Genomic DNA, 23,024 nt, shown 5'->3' with positions numbered 1-23,024 from the left:
TCCGTCTTCTCGGAGAATAGACCCTGGCCATCGAATGGCAAGTCTTGGATAGTGTGCTGAAGTTCAGGTGGCAGGTCTGACACCTGAAGCCATGATATACGCTTCATGACGATTCCAGAGGCCACAGTTCTGACTGCCGAATTGGCAGCGTCCAGCGAGGCCTGGAGAGAAGTTCTCGCCATCTTCTTTCCTTCCTCCAATAGTGCCTTAAATTCTTGGCAGGAGTCTTGCGGGACCAGCTCTGTGAATTTCCCTACCGCCTCCCAGGTGTTGTAATTATACCTGCTAAGTAGGGCTTGCTGGTTCGCCACCCTGAGTTGGAGGCTCCCTGCGGAGTAGATTTTATGGCCCAATAAATTCATGCGCGTAGCCTCCTTTGATTTTGGGGCAGAGGCTTGCTGGCCGTGGCGCTCTCGTTCATTTACAGACTGTACAACCAGTGAGCAGGGTGCACATATAAATACTCGTACCCCTTAGAGGGCACCATGTACTTCCGTTCAACTCCTCTGGCCATGGGCAGAATAGATGCCGGGGATTGCCAAATGGTATCTGCTTTAGCTTGAATCGATCAAATGAACGGTAAGGCCACTAGAGTTGGTGCATCCGCCGACAATATATCTACCACCGGGTCCTCAACCTCTGGAACCTCCTCCACTTGCAGGTTTATATTCAGGGCGACGCATCTCAGGAGGTCCTGGTGTGCCCTGAGGTCAATTGGAGGCGGGCCCGATGAGGATGTCCCTGCTACCGCTTCATCCGGGGAAGAGGAAGACGAAAGGCCCAGGACGAGTGGTCCTGTATGGTCTCCTGATCATGGGGGACGTCAGGGACCGGTGGGACCTGAGGGTCCTGTGCATAGATGGAAGCTTCCTCCGTACCCACAGGAAGGGAGCGGCTGACAGTGACCTCTGGCACCCGGTGTTCCAATGGAACGGAGCGTGATGCCACTGCAGGTCCACCTTGGGCTTGGTGATATGCCCAAGGTGTCCAGAAGGACCACTGAGGAGGTCCCTGGTCTCGGCTGCGTGTATCCGAATCACGGTCCTGTGTGTAGGAAGCACTGTCCGTGTGTGATGATACAGACGTATGGCGAGACGGCCACGGAGGAGCTGAAACCACTTGGGAAGGGTCTCTGTGTCTGGTTGATCCGTCTCCATGTGGCACCGGAGAACGGTACCAGGCGCCGTAGCGGTACCGGGAATGAGACCAGGACCTGCGACCGGAGCGGTGCCAGGAGGTCGACCGGGACCTCAAAGCTCGATATCAAGAGCAGCTACGAGAGGTGCGGTGCCATGAACGGTGCCGGGAGCTGGATCAGTGTCGAGAGTATCGGGTCGGCGAGCGAGATCTCGAACGGTGCCGCGAGCACGACCGGTACCAAGATGGGGAGCAGTACCAGGACTGCGAGCGGCGTTGGGACCGGGATCGGTGACAGGACCAAGAATGCCAGCGGGACCTCGATCGTGACGGGTGCCTTTTGGCGGTGCCGAGAGAGGATGGTCTCAGCAGGGCAGGCTTGCCTATTGATTGGGTAACCCGCACCGGCAGTGCCAGGGGTTGAGGCAGTGCAGGCTCTGTCAGGGCAATCAGCTCCCTTGCCATAGAGAATGTCTCCAGCGTGGAAGAAACAATAAGCTCAACCATGGCACGTGCCGGGGAGCTGTCAGGCACCGGACTCGACAGCTCCTGCGAGGCCGGAATCAACGGCGCTGAAGGAACTGAGGGGCAGTTGGGTCAGCAGGGGTATATATCTGGCGCCATAGCGGTGCCACTCCAGGGGGCGCCCAGCCGACCCACCGAGTGTTGCTAGGGTAAAAATCTTCCGACGAACATGCACGCGGCGCGTGCGCACCTAACTGGAATGGATATGAGCAATCACTCGAAGAAGAACTTCAATCATCCTACACACTCAATAAGAGACTTAGAAGTGGCAATTCTTCAACAAAAAAAACGTCAAAAACAGACTCCAACGAGAAACTGCAGAACTGAAATTAATTTGCAAACTGGACACCATGAAATTAGGCCTGAATAAAGACTAGCAGCGGATGGTTCACCACAAAAACTAATTTTCCCATACTAATTTCCCCATACTGTTACTCACACCTTCTTGTCAACTGTTTGAAATGGGCCACCCTGATTACGTTGGCCTCATTACCACTACAGAAGTGATTTTTCCTCCCTTGGCATTCTACTGTTGAGTATAGCCCACTCCCACTTTAACTGAATTATCTTGTTAGCACTGAGCCCCCCACACTTCATAAGGCAACTCACTTGTTTTCATGTATTGTGTATATATACCTGCCTACTGTATTTTCCACTCCATGCATCTGATGAAGTGGGTTTTAGCCCATGAAAGCTTATGCTCAAATACATTTGTTAGTCTCTAAGGTGCCACAAGTACTCCTCATTGTTTTCACTAATCTTAACTCAGTCTCCTTTTGGCGATGTCTCAACAAGTCCCTGTGAGAGATTATAGGGTTGCCCCTTTCCCAGGCAGTGTGTAAAGTACACAACAGTAGTCTGAGGAAACACTTAGGCCTCATGTTCACTGTAATCAAGACCAGATGTAGGTCAGAATTAGTGAACGTTAGCTATCTAGGAATGACCTTCACTCAACCAACTCACCTACTCCAGACTAAGCACCAAAGAGTTGCTCGATGTCAACAGCTATTCAATCCTTGTCCAAGTTATTCTTTCTTGGACTTCACCTCAGGTTCACCTCAACTAGGGTCATGGTGCACTGTGAAGCGTGCCATCACACTGCTAGAATGCTTCAGGGAAATAGCACAGCACAGAGTATACATGTTACTGTATAAATGGGGTTTAGGTTGGGCACTGAGAATATGCAAGAGTTAGATTGGGGTGAAGCACTCTTACATTCCCCTATTTCTTGATATGCCCAGTGGAATGTCAACTTCCAGAGGTTGCAGTTATTCTAGTTGTCCTAAAACCCTACAGACACTATTAGAAACTCTTTCATACACGCTTCAATTTTTGTGCCAAGAAGGGCCATTGCGCTCATCCAGTTTGATCTCCTGAATATCACAGCCCACGGGAAAAAAAGGATCCCTGATTCCTCTAGCTTCAGCTGCTCCTCTGCTCAGATGGCAGTTTGGTATCTAGGAACTTGCTGCAACTAATTCCTGCATCAGTACAACTACATCTAATACAGTAAGGAGTGTCTGAAGAATGACATAATGCTGCGTTGAGCACAAACACCACAAAAAATTGCAGATTTTGTGGACAAGTACGGTATGGTTTTGTTAAACTGCCTATTGCCAACTGCAAAGGGGCAGAGTTAAGGTTGTGTGGGGGTATGGTGTGGAAGACTAACTCTTTTACGCAATTGTCATAAGTTTAAGGATAGGCACACGTGACATTCTCCTTGAGTCAACAGCTGAGCCTGTAAATAGGCAGACAGATAGATTCTCTCTTTTTCTCCTCCTCCACCCCCGCCCCCAATCCTGGGGTCTAGAGCTAGCAGCTTGCGGACATTTTTTACTTTCTAAACAGCTGAAGTGATTTAGCCTGACCTTTCAAAAATATTTAACTATAGCCAAACCTGGAAAATTTCAGGCACAAAGACAGAGGTTTCAGAAGATAATGAGCATATGAAGCTAAGAAATGGCTACTGTTTTGCAGCTGCCTTGTCTTAAAATGTATACAGCTCAGTTGCCATGAAGGATTGCAAACTCCTTTACAAATCTGGGCTTTCTTTGGAAATCTCCTATCCAGCAGTGACCCAGCTTAGCTTCAAAGAGATGACAAGATCACCATGCAAGACAGAATCACTCCAGAGTCAATCAAAGGGTTTATCAATTACCACTATCATTCTTGCAGTTGGTTATAAGATTAAAACCCACAGCAAACTTGATCAAATGGAGTCTGATACTTGACTATTAACTGGATTTGAGCAAAAGTCTCCCACAGTGGCAAAATATTATCCACAAAGCTTATGTCAGAACTACACCACCGGTTTTCCTCTCTCTTCAAATATCTTTATTAACTCTTAGTAACTGTCATAAGAGTTGATTTTCAAACGGTTAGCATATTCAACAGTTATTAAATGATTAAAATCTCTTCAAATTGAAGTGATACTAAACACAATGAGGGCATCAAAGTGTTAAATTTAAATGCTGACTTTGTAATGCCTGATGCACAGAGTCTAATTAATACAATAATGCTTAATATGTTACACATAGCAGCAGACAAAAGATTTAGCAGAGCAGCTCTGCGGACTGGGAATATTGAAGTATGGGGGGCAACAAGTAGAATCAGCATGTAATTTACATCAACAGGCACACAGTCACATTAATCAATTTAAAAAAATCACATTATTAAAGCAACGTTTCTACAATACTGTATCTATAAGTAATTGCTCATATGTGTTGGGAGCAGTATGAAGATAGTCTTAACATAAACAAAGGCACAGAGAATCCTTTTCACAAAAGGATAATTGACTTAGTTGTTAACAGGCCAAAGCAATAGACATTTCCTTGTAGACTTAAAAATACGTTCTTTAAAAAAAAAAATCTGAATCTCTGTTTTCCATGTTCAGGCTAAGGTAAGTGTTAAATCTCTACCTTGCTTTGGAATGCATGCTGCATACACTACCCTCCATCTCCTGCATACTCCCTAAGGAAATACACAAATGTTTGTACAGCTTTCCTTTTCCTCTTCCCAGCTGCAAATGTTTAAAGGGGAAAACCTTTTTTAAAAAGGTATTTTCAAATGAACCTTTAATCTTAGCTTCACACAGAGAAATGAGCCAGTCATTTGATTCAAGTATACTTTGTCAATGTTTTCTCCCTTACTGAAGTGTTGCTAAGCTATAGTGTTATGTGATATTCAAAGATTTCTATAGGCACACTGGCCCTTTGTTCCACATGGCAATAGAATTGTTTTGATTAAATATAAAATAATCTGTGAAATCTAACATTGGTCATTTTAAAATTACCAATACAAGTAATAAATGTGCCTTTTCTCTAAAATAATTTTTACTCTATGGTAAAGAGAGACTTTTTAATATCAAAAGGATACAAAAACCTAATAAAGGCTATATTTTTTGCCTCACTAAGGATAGCTGAATCAACAAAAAATGACAGTTTTTATTAAATACTAAACTGATTAGATCAGAAATGCTTTATACCACTTTGAAACATTTTCTGATAACATATTAAGCCAGTGTGTTTCATACATAAGGTATACACACACAATCATCTGTTTTCAGCTATCTTCCATTAAACAGGAGAAGTATCTTAAACAGTAACACAATTTGCTTTTTGTAAAAGTACTGTGTAAAACCAAAAATACCTAAAAAAGGAAAAAAAGCTACTACTACAATGTTCTCAGTGCTAATGTGGAATTGCTAAACAACACATTTTTAAAGTAAATATTAAAATTTAACTGGTCAGTAAAAAGATATTTGTCCATTCTGCACAGAGTAATTCAAAATGCTATTTTAAAATAATTTAACCCTACTAGACTTCAAAGAAAATAATTAAAACAGCTTTTACATCCATACTCTTCCCTTACACAGTTAAATGCAAATTCTCCTTACAGCCACACTCCTGATATCTCACTGCATACATAGCTGATACGCCACCTACTGCAAAACTGAGCTGACAATCCATGCAATGCTAGCAGCACTTCCATTCCATCACCGTGCTGGAGCTGAAAAAAGGTGCTTTTAAAATATCTCTTTTCAAGCACACAAGAACAAGGCAAGAGAGCTGTCTTTTTAACTTGGCTTTAAGAATGGAGCGAAAAACAAACAGAAGAGAAAAGGAACATGAAGAAAAGCATAACTCCTCTGAGGGTACTGAGGAAGGCAAGAACTGTAAAATGCCTCTGATTACCCTCAATGTTGGTGGATACCTGTACATTACACAAAAACAAACACTAACCAAGTACCAAGACTCTTTTCTTGAAGGTGTGGTAAATGGAAAAATTCTCTGTCCATTTGATGCAGATGGCCATTATTTCATAGACAGGGATGGACTCCTTTTCAGGCACATTCTGAACTTCCTACGAAATGGAGAACTACTTCTTCCAGAGGGGTTTCGAGAAAATCAACTTTTGGCACAAGAAGCAGATTTTTTTCAGCTTAAGATGTTAGCTGATGCAGTGAAATCAAGGTGGGAGAAAGAACAGCTAGCATCCAGAGAGACTACTTTCCTGGAAATAACTGACAGCCACGACCGTTCACAAGGTCTTAGGATCTTTTGTAATGCTCCTGATTTCATAGCAAAAATCAAATCTCGCATTGTTCTGGTGTCAAAAAGCAGGCTGGATGGATTTCCAGAGGAGTTTTCAATATCTTCAAACATTATTCAATTCAAATACTTCATAAAGTCAGAAAATGGTACACGACTTGTACTGAAGGAAGACAACACCTTTGTCTGCACCCTGGAAACTCTTAAGTTTGAAGCTATAATGATGGCTTTAAAATGTGGATTTAGACTGCTGACCAGTCTGGATTGTTCCAAAGGGTCAATTGTTCACAGCGATGCACTTCATTTTATCAAGTAATTACTTCTACCACCAGACAAAGGCAACAAGCATGCAGCCAGTAAACCTCATTAAACTACAGCATCCAGACATCACAAATAATGTATCTAACTAGCCCTGTACCACAGACTCTGCTGCTAATGAATTAATGTGAGCTAATGGTATGTAAAATCCATAATGACATTCATCTCTGGGTTATTTAGGCTGAACAAGTATCTTATGTTTAAATTTAATAAAAGTGATCTGGTAAACATTGTAAATACAGATCGAATGCTGCTGCTATTTGCATATATTTTTCCTTCATGTTGTCTTTCACTCAGTCTAGCTGAAATGTTTTTGTGTACTTGTATGATTAACATGCATACACCTTATTGTTCATTTGAACAGTGGTGAAAGTATTTTCATATAGTATGCAAGCATGAAACATGTTTTGCTTATGACAAAACTCACACTGGATTTTAACTGAAATAAAACATTTTGAGTGTTTATTAGAGTTTCTGCAAATCTATTCAAAGCTGAGTTACTGAAATTACAACAATATCAGACTGCAAAAGGCTGTAAAAGCTATCAATTTGATTTTACAATTAAGCAGATTTCAGAGCTCGTGTATTTGAATCATCAAATTTACAGCTCCACCACTCATTTGGTGAGAATCCTTGAAAAAAATGCCTCCTATAACAAAAGCCAAATAATGCTAGTATAATTTACTTTACTTTTTATTACAGGAAATATGTAAATGCATAAAGGTAGGCAGAGAATTAGATATATTTCAAAAGTATCTATTCTGAATGGTTTATTCAAAGGTTTTGCATAAAATTTAATGTAACAGGTTTTCAGTTACATATTAAATTCAAATTTTGAAGTTGACATTCTCCACTTGTCATTGCTGTTCATAAAGAGTGGCAAATTAGCAGATCTATTGCTTCGTATAATGTATTACTAACCAGTAAGTGGAACTTTGAATTCTGAATAGATCGCCTGCTGATATTTAAAATGCATCCATGTAAGGGGCAGATGAAACATTCTCTCCCTTCTCATATCCTTAATATTTATCCAGTTCTTTCTTTCATTTATAAAATTTATTAAGGGAACAAGATAATTCTAGTTGCACTGTGGACAATGTAATAAATCCAGAAGTAAACATTAGCTAAATATCTGTCAATAAGAAAACTTGGACCAAACACAACCTTCATGTAAGCAGGTGCAATTTCTATTCACCTCACCTTTGGGTCAGTTGGAGCTGCACCTGCTTATGCAAGGTCTGAATTTGGCCCTTGACTATCAACCATGCACCGTTCAACTGAAATCAAGTGTGAAGAAATTGGTGCTATTTAAATTTTTAAAAACAGCAGTTTCTTATTATATAAGACTGGAGTTGTTCGCTTTATTAGTATAGAAAATGAACTCTACATAGGAAAAAATTTTTAAAAAGTTTTCATACAAAATATGATTCTCACTACACTAAAATTTCAATCATGTTGAACAACACGACTGTCACCAGACAAGTTTAAAGTGCCATTCTGTCTTGGATTTTAGACAGGACCAAACCAATTTTTAATAGGGAATGGGAATACGCCATGTGTCTATCCTGCAACATGGAACTGTACTTCAACAATAACTGGGAACAACTGTATCTCTCACTAGAGCTAATTTGCAATATTGAGAGAACCAAAATTTCCAGACAAGAGAATAGAGACACTTAATGACTCAAAATGGTATTCCCATGTGGTAAAAAACAATTTTTTTATTGAAATCTCTCTGGAATTCCTCCCCAAAATGCATAAGATCACCACTCCAAACCATGCATTTTATTATTTTGCTTCCAGGTACAACACTTTGGAATAATTATAGCATAGTAGTATGTGGGAAAGTTACCATTTTAAACTGAAGTAGTTTCTAATAGATCACTACATTGTCATTTTCACAAAGTGTTTTCAAATCAGTATACTTTTCAAGAAACTTCATTAGCCATTAAATTAGTAAACATAGCGCTATCAATGACTCCTGTCTGAAGTGAATGTGAAAACTTACATGAAACAAGTTTGATACAGTACAACCTCAGAGTTATGAACACCAGAGTTACAAACTGACCTGTTAACCACACACCTCATTTGGAACCAAAAGTATACAATCTGGTAGCAGCAGACACAAATAAGCAAAAAAAAAAAAAAAAAAAAAAAAAAAAAAAAAAAAAGACAAAGGCAAATGCAGTACAGTACTGTGTTAAACTACTAAAAAAAATAAAGGTAAAGTTTAAAATGAAATATTTGACAAGGTAAGGAAACTGTTCCCATGTTTGTTTAATTTAAATTAAGATGGTTAAAAGCAGTATTTTTCGTCTGCATAATAAAGTTTCACAGCTGTTTTAAGTCAACATTCAGCTGTAAACTTCTGAAAGAACTATAATGTTTTGTTTGGAGTTACGAACAAACTCCATTCCCATATTTTGCTGATTTTTAATGGGCTCTGAACTTTAGCAAAAAGACTATTGCAAACTATAGCAAAAAGATACCGTGGCACAAAATAATTGTGAACAAACTGCAAGTAAACCTTTAGTGGACTTGTCATCTCTATACTAGAATGGGTAACAGTAACTAGGCAGGCAACTTAAAGAAGCACCATAACTGCCCTACAAATCATAAAGAAGTTTGTTTCCAGTACTGTCAAAAACAAAACCTGTATAAGCACAAAGTCTGGAGGAGGCTGTCATTCATAAGATGTCAAATCATCCATCTTCTTAAACATTTTTGGATATAATCTTCAGTTCTATTGAATTCTTGATTGGGATTTAAGTAACTATTGAATTTTAAATAAAGAAAATAGTAAATATTTATTTTGATTGTAACAGTCATTAATACAAAAGATATACTGTCTTTTACCTTTTCAACTGACTTCTTGGCATTTGACCTTTAAAGAAATTGAAGTGGTTTAACGTCAGAGTAGTACTATTTTCTTTACCTTAAGATTTCACACTGAAAAAAAAGGGGAGTGGGGGGGGGGCGCAGATTTGGTGATTCTGCATTTACTAAGGAAAATTGTTCTTCACTATTAAAAATGGTAGGCCATACTTAAATTACCACACCAGCCCACCCATAATGGCATAAAACCCAACCCCATCACAAATATGTTTACAAAAAAGAGTAAATCATACTACAATGCTTTTACAAAGGTTAAATGAAAGCTTTTTACTTGATAAGACCTAAGTCCAGGGTTAGCGCTCCCTTCTAGCAGCTGATTATATTACTATCTGAAATAATTCAAGAACCGTCACCACAAACGTGTTGTATTTGAGGTCAAATATGCCCAGAGGAGAAAAAGCATCCTATGCCCAGGACTAAGAAAAAAAAAATTACCCATTATATTATAAAATGTGTGGGTTTAAGTCTCAAGGATTCAGGCTATTAAACAATTCTTATTAGAAAGCTTCCCAATTCTCATTTAAAATATCACTGGCATCAACATTTTATAGCAAGCATTTGAGAGCGCCTGCTGCCATACTGACGTCTACCTCCAGTCTGAAATTTGTCAAACTCTCTCTCTAAAAGTATATTTTCCAAAAAGTTTAAGAAAAATCCCTTCAGCTGTTTGAATAAGGATTTATGCAGGGAGACAAGAGAATTTTCTCCCTCTCTCCATTTAAAAACTGGAGACATTGCATAAGACAAGATTATAGTAGGAACAGTTTGTTTAAAACTGGATACAGACTTAGCAGACCTGTACGTTTGCTCAGTTTGAAACATTGTTAGATATTCATGGTATGCAATTCTCAAATAGAGAAAGTTTCCTTTTTAGTCTACAGATGCACCAATAGATCAATACACTGCATGTGTTCACAGCTAGTTAGGTGTACGTTTGAATTCAAACACAGCTGACTTTTGCCAGAGAAGCTAGTAAGATATGCAACCCCGTCATCTTTAGGGATTTTATTTCCCTTTTATCTTTAAAAAAAAAAAAAAAAAAAGGTAGAAAATTGCATGCTAAGGGTATGCCTACACTACGGGATTATTCCGATTTTACATAAACCAGTTTTATAAAACAGATTGTATAAAGTCGAGTGCACGCGACCACACTAAGCACATAACTTTGGCAGTGTGCATCCATGGTCCGAGGCTAGCGTCGATTTCCATTGCACTGTGGGTAGCTATTCCGTAGCTATCCCATAGTTCTCGCAGTCTCCCCCACCCCTTAGAATTCTGGGTTGAGAGCCCAGTGGCTGATGGGGCAAAAATCATTGTCGCGGGTGGTTCTGGATAAATGTCGTCACTCATTCCTTCCTCCGGGAAAGCAACAGCAGACAATCATTTCGTGCCCTTTTTCCCTGGACTGCCCTGGCAGACGCCATAGCACAGCAACCATGGAGCCCGTTCAGCTTTTTTTTTTTTACAGTCACCGTATGTGTACTGGATGCTGCGGACAGAGGTGATACTCCAGCGCTACACAGCAACATTCATTTGCTTTTGCATGATAGCAGAGACGGTTACCAGTCGTTCTGTATCATCTGCTGCCGGTGTAAATTGGCAATGAGATGACGGTTATCTGTCCTTCTGTGCTGTCTGCTGCTATCATGGGTGCCCCTGGCTGAGATCGGCCGGGGGCGCAAAAGCAACACTGGGAATGACTCCCCGAGTCAATCCCTCCTTTATGGTTTCTAAAAATAGAGTCAGTCCTGCCTAGAATATGAGGCAAGTATACTAGAGAACCAGTGTATCAGAGAGCACAGCTGCTCCGTGTCAGATCCCGCAGAAATGATGAGCTACATGCCATTCACGGGGGTGCCTCTACAACAACCCCACCCATTGCTTCCCTCCTCCCCAAACCTTCCTGGGCTACCATGGTAGTGTCCCCCCCACATGTGTCATGAAATTATAAAGAATGCAGGAATAAGAAACAATGATTTGTTAGTGAGATAAAATGAGGAGGCGGCAGCCTCCCGGTGCTATGACAGTCCAGCCAGGACATTAAGCGGTGCGGGGGAGAGGAGCCCAGCATGCCGCTGCTATGATAGTCCAGGCAGGACAGAATCTTTTCTTTACATAGGAAAGGGAGGGGGCTGGTGGAGCTCAGCCCCCAGTTGCTATGATGAGGACGGTTACCAGCCATTCTGCACCATCTACTTGGAATGACCGAGAATCATTCCTATTTTCACCCAGGCGCCCCCGGCCAGCCTCACCTGAAGCCAGCCAGGAGCACTCACGGGGTTGATAAGAAGGACGGTTACCAGTCCTACTGCACCGTCTGCCACCGGGCAGGGGAGAGGAGTGGATACTGCTCTTCACTGCTGCAGCATCGCGTCTACCAGCAGCATTCAGTAGACATAGGTTGACATTGAAAGAATTCAAGAAATGATTTCTTTCCCTTTTCTTTCACGTGGGGGGGGGGGCGTAAATTGACGATCTATTCCCTGAACCACGCCGGACAATGTGTTTGAACATACAGGCATTGGGAGCTCAGCCTAGAATGCAAATACTTTTCAGAGACTGCTGGGGACTGTGGAATAGCTGGAGTCCTCAGTACCCCCTCCCTCCCTCCATGAGCGTCCATTTGAGTCTCTGGCTTCCCGTTACGCTTGTCACGCAGCACTGTGTAGCCTGGAGATTTTTTTTTCAAACGCTTTGGCATTTTGTCTTCTCTAACAGAGCTTTGACAGAACAGATTTGTTTCCCCATACAGCGATCAGATCCAGTATCTCCGGTACGGTCCATGCTGGAGCTCTTTTTGGATTTGGGACTGCACTGCCACCCGTGCTGATCAGAGCTCCACGCTGGTCAAACAGGAAATGAAAATCAAAATTTCGCGGGGCTTTTCCTGTATACCTGGCCACTGCATCCGAGTTCAGATTGCTGTCCAGAGCGGTCACAGTGGTGCACTTTGGGATACCACCCGGAGGCCAATACCGTCGATTTGCAGTCACACTAACCCTAATCCGATATGGTAATACCTATTTTAGCACTACTCCTCTCGTCGGGGAGGAGTACAGAAATCAGTTTAAAGAGCCCTTTATATCGATATAAAGGGCCTCGTAGTGTGGAAGGGGACTGCGTTAAATCGGTTTAACACTGCTAAAATCAGTTTAAACATGTAGTGTAGACCAAGCCTTAGTGTTAGTATTGATACAACACTGGAGTTACAGAATCAAGTGCTCAAAGGTCAGAAAATACCTGAAGTTAAGATTGTCCTGGCAATGCTAACTTGGGCACTATGTACAGGTGAAATATTTTCTTTTCTTCTTTTTCTTGTTAAGGGTTAGACTAATGGTGTGATGGTAAAAATATATATATAAAAAAAAACACACCCTAAAGTCCATATGCCCCAAATAAGAAGTGAGTAAACTCAGTTTACCCAAGTTTACCCTCAACTATGCTACTAATTAGACTGAACTGCTAGGTTCAGCCCTAAATATTAGGCTTCACCCACAGGAAGACCACAATAAAATTGGAACTCAGGCCACATCTACATTAGCGAGCTTAGTCTATGGTCTTGGCTACACTGGAGCTTTACAGCGCTGCAACTTTCTCGCTCAGGGGTGTGAAAAAACACCCTCCTGAGTGCAGCAAGTTACAGCACTGTAAAGCACCAGTGTGAACAGTGCCCCAGCGCTGGGAGCACGGGGAGGTAGAGTACCTGCAGCGCTGGGAGAGCTCTCTTCCAGCGCTGGCGCTGCGACCACACTCGCACTTCAAAGCGCTGCCGCGGGAGCGCTCCCACAGCAGTGCTGCACAGTTGCAAGCGTAGCCATACCCTATGTCTACACCACGCAACTTTTAGCGACACAGCTGTGTTGCTACAGCCATGACGCTAAAAGGCGCACAGTGTAGCCACTGTTTGTAGGCGCTTCTGCCTACAAAGCGCTGTTCTTTTGTCTTTCGGGGGAAGGGGTGTGTTTTTTTAACACCTCTGAATGACAAAAGTTTTGTTATTCAGTTACCTGTGTAGACATAACCTACACACCTCAAAGGCTCTCTTTGAGGATGAGGACTGATAGGTCATATATAGAGTGTTGGCTTTGTGAAAAGTGTTCGCCCACAGGTAACAGTGTATTTTTGTCTTTTATCATTTTTCTGTGAGAGTTCATTCAAGAGCACAGCGAGCATCTGGTTTCACCTATTTAATTGTGATTGGGGCATTTAATGCATTGAATGAGGTATACCACATGTGACATCGATGGATCCTACACATGCCTCTTGAAAGATGGGTTTGCGGGGGCGTGCTGATTATTGTAGAAGTGGAAATGTCTCTGCAGGTTTTGCATCTGTTGTTCTGACAGGGTCTGGTGCTGCTATGAATTGGTGTGTCCTGGTCTCTGGGAAGCTTGTTTCTGATGATGAACTTGAAGAGGTTGGGGGGTTGTTTAAAGGCCAGAAGTGAGGGTTCAGGAAAGAATTCTTTCAGGATGGGGTCACCGCTGAGTATGGGTTGTAGTTATTTGATGATACCCCATATGAATCCTAGTACAGGTGGTAACTGACAAGTAGAGGTCTGCTGTCAGAGGAGGTTCTATTTCTGTACCAAAGCAGGTTCTCCTGGGGTATTTGAGTGGCCCATTCCCTGGTGAGATCTATTTTTCTGGGGGAGTGTCCTTGTTTGGTGAAGGTGGTTTTAACTGTGTTATGGTGTCTATCCGAGGCTTTCTCCTCAGACCATATTCTGTGGTATCTGAGTGGCAGGCTGCAGATAACAGATTTTGTGGTGTGTTTGGAGTAGTTACTGGACCTATGAAGGTAGGTATGGTGATTCGTGGGTTTCTTGTCTTTAGGATTCCATTGTTGAAGCTGATTATGGTGTACCCAAAGTTGATGTTAGTGTGGGAGTGTTCCAGAGAGATTAATGCTTGCTTCCCCAATGACCAGTGTTTTATATCATCACTTTAACATTGCATTATTTTTTAAAAAAGCTTTTAAACAACTGTATGTCTTATTTAAATTATCATTGCATTTGCAACTATAACAACTGCATAATTATCAACTAGTCTGAGATGAAAATACTTTTTAGGTAGATATGATTTTTTTAAGTCCTAATCTAAGGAAAAATTAATTTAAAAAATTCCATGTAAGCTTTTAAAACATCTCACTTGTGCCCCCCAAAAAGTGAACACTCATGGCTGAAAAGTTAATTTATGAAAATTCAGTATCAGAGGGTAGCCGTGTTAGTCTGGATCTGTAAAAGCAGCAAAGAATCCTGTGGCACCTTATAGACTAACAGACGTTTTTGGAGCATGAGCTTTCGTGGGTGAATACCCACTTCCTCAGATGCATGTAATGGAAATATCCAGGGGCAGGTATATATATGTGTGCTAGCAAGCAAGCTAGAGATAACGAGGTCAGTTCAATCAGGGAGGATGAGGCCCTGTTCTAGCAGTTGAGGTGTGAAAACCAAGAGAGGAGAAACTGGTTCTGTAATTGGCAAGCCATTCACAGTCTTTGTTCAATCCTGAGCTGATGGTGTCAAATTTGCAGATGAACTGAAGCTCAGCAGTTTCTCTTTGAAGTCTGGTCCTGAAGTTTTTTTGCTGCAGGATGGCCACCTTAAGGTCTGCTATAGTGTGGCCAGGGAGGTTGAAGTGCTCTCCTACAGGTTTTTGTATATTGCCATTCCTAATGTCTGATTTGTGTCCATTTATCCTTTTCCGTAGAGACTGTCCAGTTTGGCCGATGTACATAGCAGAGGGGCATTGCTGGCATATGATGGCGTATATTACATTGGTGGATGTGCAGGTGAATGAACCAGTGATGGTGTGGCTGATCTGGTTAGGTCCTGTGATGGTGTCGCTGGTGTAGATATGTGGGCAGAGTTGGCATCGAGGTTTGTTGCATGGATTGGTTCCTGAGCTAGAGTTATTATGGTGTGGTGTGCAGTTACTAGTGAGAATATGTTTCAGGTTGGCAGGTTGTCTGTGGGCAAGGATTGGCCTGCCACCCAAGGCCTGTGAAAGTGTGGGATCATTGTCCAGGATGGGTTGTAGATCCTTGATGATGCGTTGGAGGGGTTTTAGCTGGGGGCTGTATGTGATGGCCAGTGGAGTCCTGTTGGTTTCTCTCTTGGGTTTGTCTTGCAGTAGGAGGCTTCTGGGTACACGTCTGGCTCTGTTGATCTGTTTCCTTATTTCCTCGTGCGGGTATTGTAGTTTTGAGAATGCTTGGTGGAGATTTTGTAGGTGTTGGTCTCTGTCTGAGGGGTCAGAGCAGATGCGGTTGTACCTCAGTGCTTGGCTGTAGACAATGGATCGTGTGATGTGCCCGGGATGGAAGCTGGAGGCATGAAGGTAGGCATAGTTTCTCCTCTCTTGGTTTTCACACCTCAACTGCTAGAACAGGGCCTCATCCTCCCTGATTGAACTGACCTCGTTATCTCTAGCTTGCTTGCTAGCACACATATATATACCTGCCCCTGGATATTTCCATTACATGCATCTGAGGAAGTGGGTATTCACCCACGAAAGCTCATGCTCCAAAAACGTCTGTTAGTCTATAAGGTGCCACAGGATTCTTTGCTGAAAATTCAGTAGTGATTCAGTTGATTGGTGTGATAGGTTAGGCAGTGGCAAGAGAAAACAAGACAAAAAGGAACAGCATTATGTAATGAGGTGCGTTTATTCACTGAAAGGAAAACATCCGGAAGGGGTCTAAGAGACTTGACTAGAACAAGCAAGCAGATAGAAAACAAACTGAGTGAAGGGGAAGAGGAAGCTATTGGTCCTGGGAGGGAAATCACAGATATTAAAGGTAGCTCAGGTGGCGGTGATAGTTATCTTTAGGTAGAACATTAGCAAAGTTACTCTCTTTCAAAGCAGAAAGGGATGGAAGATTAAAGATATAACGGGAAGGTTACATTTCAGTAGGAATTGAAGATTGCCAGCAACCTCTGCACTTAGACACAGAATATTGAATTTTAAGCATTCTGAAAAAGGTGCTATACTAAGTCAAGCAAGATTTGAAGATGTCATAGCAAACACACAAACCAGAGTCCTCCAGGTACCAGACAGTAGTTTTATAGGCCCTGTGGTGCTTGTCATACCAGAGGAACTGTCTAGATTTACGATAAATGGGGTAAACTATATAAGAGCAAGAGAACAGAATTTAGATAGCCAACCATCATAGGGGGATTTGTCCCATCTAGACTAGGGAAGAATAAAATTTTTGAGTAATCAGCTGGAGAAAGAGATGTAGAGGTTATTTTGTTAAAGTTTGTCTAGCTTAGAAAAAGGGGTCAGGTTTAGATAACATGTTACCTTGACCAGCTAAACTGAGGGGTATTAAGTTTTTAACCTATGTCTATATTAGTGAAAAGATTTTGATTAGGCTGGGGCTGGCTAGCCTTTTGTTAGATAATCCTTCCTAATGTAGACAACCCTAAGGGAGAAACGTTAAACTTAACAAGGAAGTGGCCACTAATAGTGAAGTCAAGAGTAGTCCAATGAAAAAGAGAGGTAATTCTGCTATGTCAATTAAAAACAATCTATGAGGAGATAAGGGTGTGGCATTCACTAAAGAAGTCGAGAAGGAGTAAGACATTCGAGACAAGTAAATTAATGTTTATAAAGCACTTTTAAAATAAAAATGCTACATATTAATATATGGAATGTAATCTTAAATGTTTGTTTCCAGAGATCATCATTTACACAGAAATAAGAGTGGATGAGAAGTGAGATGAGAACTCCAGAAGGAAGTTAGGGTTCGATGTTAAAGAGTGTGAGAGCTGTAGAGTCTTAGTAATCAGGTAAACAGAAAGGAGAGGAAAGTACAGTCACCTGCTAATAGCAGTGCTAGACTCTGGATAATGATTTTACGGAAGTGTGGTATAAGTACCACATGCAGCTAAAGAAACAGTCTTTTAAAAAAATAGTTTCTACCTGTAGTGGCAATAGATTAACACCATTTCCATTACAGACATGTCATTTAAAACAAATCCTGTTCATTTGAAACCTCTAGAATAGGGTATTACTCTGCTGCTTCAGAAATAAAAAGGTCCCCAAACTGTTAATTACAATTGTACATAATAGCTTTTCACTTAAATCACTATTAGACCGTGAAGACTTCTGAGCTCAAGTCAACACACCAACATTTTAAAGTAAAAAAATTAGGTGATTGTTTAAAATTAATCCACGCAAAGGGTCTCCAAATATTTAGTTAATGTTGGTATTATAACTCACACACACACACCCCTTACCTTGGCTTATCCACTCATTATGATGAGGGAACCCTATTAGTTGGTACAGTGAAACCCCGCTATAACGCGATGTTTGGGGTCCAAATACTTCCATCGCGATAAATGCGGGGTTGCGGTATAGCGGGGTTTCAAGCCAGTCAGTTTGTCAGTGGTCCCCAACACGGTGCATTGATGTGCACCGCCTAGTGCCTAGCAGGGGAGAGGAGCCGTGGCCCCGTGCCTGCCAGGGACAGAGCACCGGCGCCTGCAGCCCCGGAGAAGCCGGAGAGAAGCTGCGGCCCCGTGCCTGCAGTTTCTCTCCCCTGCCATGGTGTTGGCGACCACTGGTACAGTACTGTATTATGCCTTAAAGGGGAGCCAACCTGTGGTCGTGGTATATGCAATTTCGAATTATGGCGAGGCACATTATTGCGAGGTTTGACTGTACTTGAAAAATGTGTTTGCATTCTCTGATGAATATGAGAATTACAATAGCATGGTCTTTGTTTGTATGATCCTGTGACAGAGTGCAAGGAGTTAATAGGTGAGCCCCTACGTTGATCACTCTGCCACCAATTAGTTCCCCAAAGAAAGCTGATCAGATAATTAACTTCAATTATCCCAAGAAGGTGGGGAGGGGACGCTGGGTGAGCTAAAGAGACATTTAGCCCATCAGTTCAAGACTGATAAGAAGGGCACAAGGAAGGAAGGATTGGGATGAACAGGCTAATTGAGCCCACTCAAAAAGATCCTAGAGAAGGGAGACCTCTGCTCCTCAGGCCCTGGAGAAAGGGCCAAAAGCACAGGGAACATTGTAAATAGCATTGCTGCATAGGACCATAAAGATGTTGTTGGAGGGAACACATATAAACAACACAGTGTGTATATCTAATCACTGGAGGTTTCTGAGCAGGTTTCTGTGGTGCAAGAAGGTAGGAGCAGACCAAAGCCTGCTATAGATCCCTATGTTGGATAGCTATTAGATCAGTGTTTCTCAAACTGGGGTCGCCGCTTGTGTAGGGAAAGCCCCTGGCGGGTCGGGCTGGTTTGTTTACCTGCCCCATCTGCAGGTCCAGCCAATCGCGGCTCCCACTGGCCGTGGTTCGCCGCTGCAGGCCAACCAGGGCTGCTGGAAGTGGCAGCCTGTAAGTCCGTTGGCCTGCACCGCTTCCAGCAGCTCCTACTGGCCTGGAGCAGCGACCGCAGTAGTGGGAGACATGATGGGCCAGACCTGCAGACGGGGCAGGTAAACAAACCCGCCCGGCCCGCCAGGGGCTTTCCCTACACAAGCGGTGACCCCAGTTTGAGAAACACTGCATTAGATGCTCATGAGTCTTCTCAAAATATATTATCTTTGTGGAAATTTAGAGAAGCAACCAGAAATCTGTTTTTCTCCATAGCAAATACCTTTTCTATTATTATCCAAACTGTGTAATTAAAAATACTCTTAAGCACTAGTTCTACCTGAAGCCTACAAAATGTGAGAAATTGGCATTCAGACACCACACTCTTGAGATATGCAATGACAAAGACACACAATAGAAGACCTTTCCAAATATTAAACAGTGGTTGTTTCTTTGAAGTCACATATCTCAAATGGATGAGTCTGATTGATCTCAAAACTACTAAAAAATTCTGCTTTAGCTTATCATATGCAAAATTTCAGCCAGAAAGTGCTTTTTTGTGGATGTTTGGGGAATAGGAAATTCACAACTATAGTTTAATATAAATTACTAAATAAAGAGATGCTACTGCAGCCTCACACGTTAGAAACAGATCTCAAATTTGTGACAGATGATAAATAGATTGAGGAAAAACAGCTTCTTTATTCACTCCCGACCTGTACTATCAATGAAGGAAGGAAGGAGAATTAAGCAAACAAACTAGTTATGAGGGAAGTAAGTATTCAGAAACAAATAGAATAAGCAATTGCAACAAGAAGTTTAGTAGAGTTTGTTGCTCTTTAATGCTTACATACATCAGAGATGTTAAACCCTGTGGCAAATACTAGGGAGGAAGCAGTATATTTGTTCAATGTTGAAACCAGTGACACAGAGAAATAAATTAGAGGTCCAGCAAGCTTGGTTGAAAAAAATCAGTAAGACCAAGAAAAGGCCTTTGAGGGTTCTAGTCTTATTAATACTAAGAGTACTTTGTCTAAGGCTTTCAACTCTCTCAATATTTCCACCATCATCTCTGAAGTCAGCAGAAGATAATGCTTTTGCATCACAGAACTGAAAAAAACAGGGGAAAAATACATGTTCATTTGTTCTGAAAAAATTACAGAGACTGCCAGAGAAATTGAAGATACCTTATCATCCGGGATCCCCACCTAAAGTAGCAGTGGTCACTAACAAGGCATTGTAATCCTCTATCTAGTCTGTGGAGGCTGGTTGTGTAATGTGAGGCTCACTCTGGGAATTCATCACAGAGGACATGGAGGAAGATCCTGCAAACGCTCTAATCTGAGCCAGGAGAATATTTTGGTTTAGTCTACTACATCAACCAAAGCATGTCTGACATGTCTAGAGAGGCACGGAACTCTGGAAAGGAACACAAACTTTGCACTTAGAACAGAACCTTGTGGCCTTCAGTTCAGACAGCACATGCCAAGAGTAGTGATCTAGACTGAAAGCTCTAAAGTGAAGTCAAATTGTCTGCACGAGGCACAAACTTTCCTTTTTATTACTGAAATAAATTACAATTGAGGTAAACATTAATTGCTGAGCACTGCAAGCTGAAAACAACATGACAGTACTGTTAAAGCAAACAATTATAATAAAATATTCATAGTATACTGAAATGTATAGTTGGCCACTAGGGATTTCTATAATTGCTGGCCCATGTTCATGCATGCTCTCCCCCTTACACTAGTATTCCCTCCCTACTTCTTCCCAATGTTTGCAATATCCTTTGTTGTACCATGTTTTAATCTAGACTGTATACACTCTGGGGCAGGGATTGTTATCCTACCCTGTGTTTGTACAGCAAATGAAGCCTCAATCCTGACTAGGGCTTCCAGGCACTACCGAAGAATTTGTAATATAAATGTTGTGTGTATCTGCTCACTCCTGAAGACACTGAATAGAAGTCATGCATCCGACGAAGTGGGTATTCACCCACGAAAGTTCATGCTCCAATACGTCTGTTGGTCTATACAGTGACATAGGACTCTTTGCTGCTTGAACAGAGGGCAATTAGAGATCCTTGTCACATATGACTTCACAAGCTGGAAAACGGTACATTTCACACTTGAATGGGTTTTTTAACGATTAGGTTTTTTTTGTTTTTGGAGAGTAATTCATTGGAGTGTTTCACCATAACTCTTGTTGATAACCATATTTCACAGAGTTACAGCTTTCCTTCAAAACATTATTAGTAAATATATGTTGAAATATTTAAGCGGAAGAAAGGAAATCTAATTTGAGCCTAACAGCAAATCTTTCTTAAATTGTTGCACAAAATTACATAACCTTATAGAAACTTCCATACAAATTTTACTGCTCTCCCTGCCCTACAGAATTGTTTGCACTGTATTCCATTTTTTCCAGCGCAAATGTCATCAAAACCTAAAATACTCTAAATTATTTCCTTTCTTTCACGATTATTTCACATTTCTTACTATATTAAGTTTATCTATCTACAGACAATTTAAGAATTAAGTATTTGTGTCTACACTTTGCCAGCACATGAATATTTGTGGCAGACAAAACTTACACACTAGGTTCATGCTGTACTGCCTGAGGTATAGATCAAATAATTAACTCCTTTTGCTTGAATGCACAAGGGAAACTGTAAAAAGGATGCACCTCTTCCCACCAGAACAGAGGGCATCAAGATTGCCCACTGGCAAGTTCAGGAAAAGAATACAAGTGACAAGTTGTCCAAAAGGAAAATATGCATTAAATAGCAGTTGTTCAGGGCTTGCTATGAATTCATGTCAAGATTTTGAAACCTGAATTTAGATCTGTGAAGTGTATGGTTGGCTTGCTACAGGCTCCAGGTATTTCATAGATACATAGCTTATCATTCATATCAACTAGTAAATAAACATACATGTTTAGTTGTATGTATAGTTGTACCGTATGTTGTATGTAGATGCATTAACCAAATAAAATAAATGTGACAGCCAAGATTTTTTTCTGTAAACGCTGTGATGCAAGTCCATCCATTAATTTATTAGTATCCATCCCCCGTCTCCAGTTTTTTAGATTCTAAATTTCATCAGGTAGGGATCATCTTTTCATTATGTGTACACAAGAGCCTAGTATAATGGGACTCCAATCCCTGACTGAGGTCTGTAAGCACTACTGCAATACAAATAATAATGAGGTACAACAAAATCCCAAACTGCTGCACTTATTTACATGTAAGCATGTGGTCAACATGGGTAAATCATATAGGGTGTCTGTGGTGAGAGAGGTAATAATTTAATAATTCCCCAGAAGAGGAATGGAGTGTGACAGTTCTACTGCAGTCCAATTAAAAAAAAAAGAAAAAGAAAAATATTTACAATAAAATAATGTTAAATACAACACAACATAAATGGTACCATTCTGAAAGATTTTAGCAATTACTAGCTGCTGTAAGTACACGAGCTGAAAACAACAAATCTCAGCTTCCAGGTACACCGCTACCTCGATATAACGCCACCTAATATAACACGAATTTGGATATAACGCAGTAAAGTAGTGCTCGGGGGTGGGGTTGCGCACTCTGGTGGATCAAAGCAAGTCCAATATTAACATGGTAAGATTTTTTGGCTCCCAAGGATAGCGTTATATCGTGATAGAGGTGTAGTATAAAACTTTCACCTCTAAGTTCATTACAGGCAAGTTGTTTAAGTCACAACACACATAAAATACAAGAGTAAAACAGTAATCAGAATGAACAGATTTTAACAAATAATCATGTAACATTCCCAACTACAAATATACTATGGAATTGTACAAATGCATTCCCAACACAAACATTTCTAAGCACTCATCATGATCCCTTTGACATGGTTAGTCCATTTTATCAGAAAGCATCTCAATCAGCTCAGTACTGGAAATCTATCCCTTCTCAGAAATAATTATTCTCAGTACCCCAGAATTAAATGGTATGCTCTTTCAGCAACCTTTAAAGTTAAGATGTGATTCAAATAAAAGTCAAAATATTGGAACATTAAGAGATTTATATGGAGGTGGATGAGTAATAATATTCTGGTGAGTCTTTCTGAAACAGTTAATATTGGACATGTGTTTAAGGATTGTTTTGAGGGGAAAAAAGGAAGAAGCCAGCCTTTGCAATCCATCTAAATCTAAAATCCCTTTCATTACCATATACTGAGTGTCATCATAGCCCTTACTGTACTTTATTTGTACATGCAA

General features: G+C 41.2%; 2 protein-coding genes across 3 annotated transcripts in view; one reads left to right on the top strand and one right to left on the bottom strand.

The window, feature by feature from the left end:
- The window catches only part of GTF2F2 (general transcription factor IIF subunit 2), a 166,842-nt gene that overhangs the window by 115,016 nt on the left and 28,802 nt on the right, over positions 1-23,024 (bottom strand). The window lies entirely within an intron of this gene.
- Positions 5,593-6,996, top strand: KCTD4 (potassium channel tetramerization domain containing 4). The gene has a single exon (XM_050951411.1). It carries the CDS (start codon positions 5,758-5,760, stop codon positions 6,529-6,531), a length of 774 nt encoding a protein of 257 aa, XP_050807368.1. The 5' UTR covers positions 5,593-5,757; the 3' UTR covers positions 6,532-6,996.

Source organism: Gopherus flavomarginatus, chromosome 1 (genome assembly GCF_025201925.1).
Source record: "Gopherus flavomarginatus isolate rGopFla2 chromosome 1, rGopFla2.mat.asm, whole genome shotgun sequence".
NCBI classification, from domain to species: Eukaryota; Metazoa; Chordata; order Testudines; family Testudinidae; genus Gopherus; species Gopherus flavomarginatus.
The sequence above is the reverse complement of the archived record's forward strand: the minus strand, read 5'-3'. Positions and strand labels throughout refer to the sequence as shown.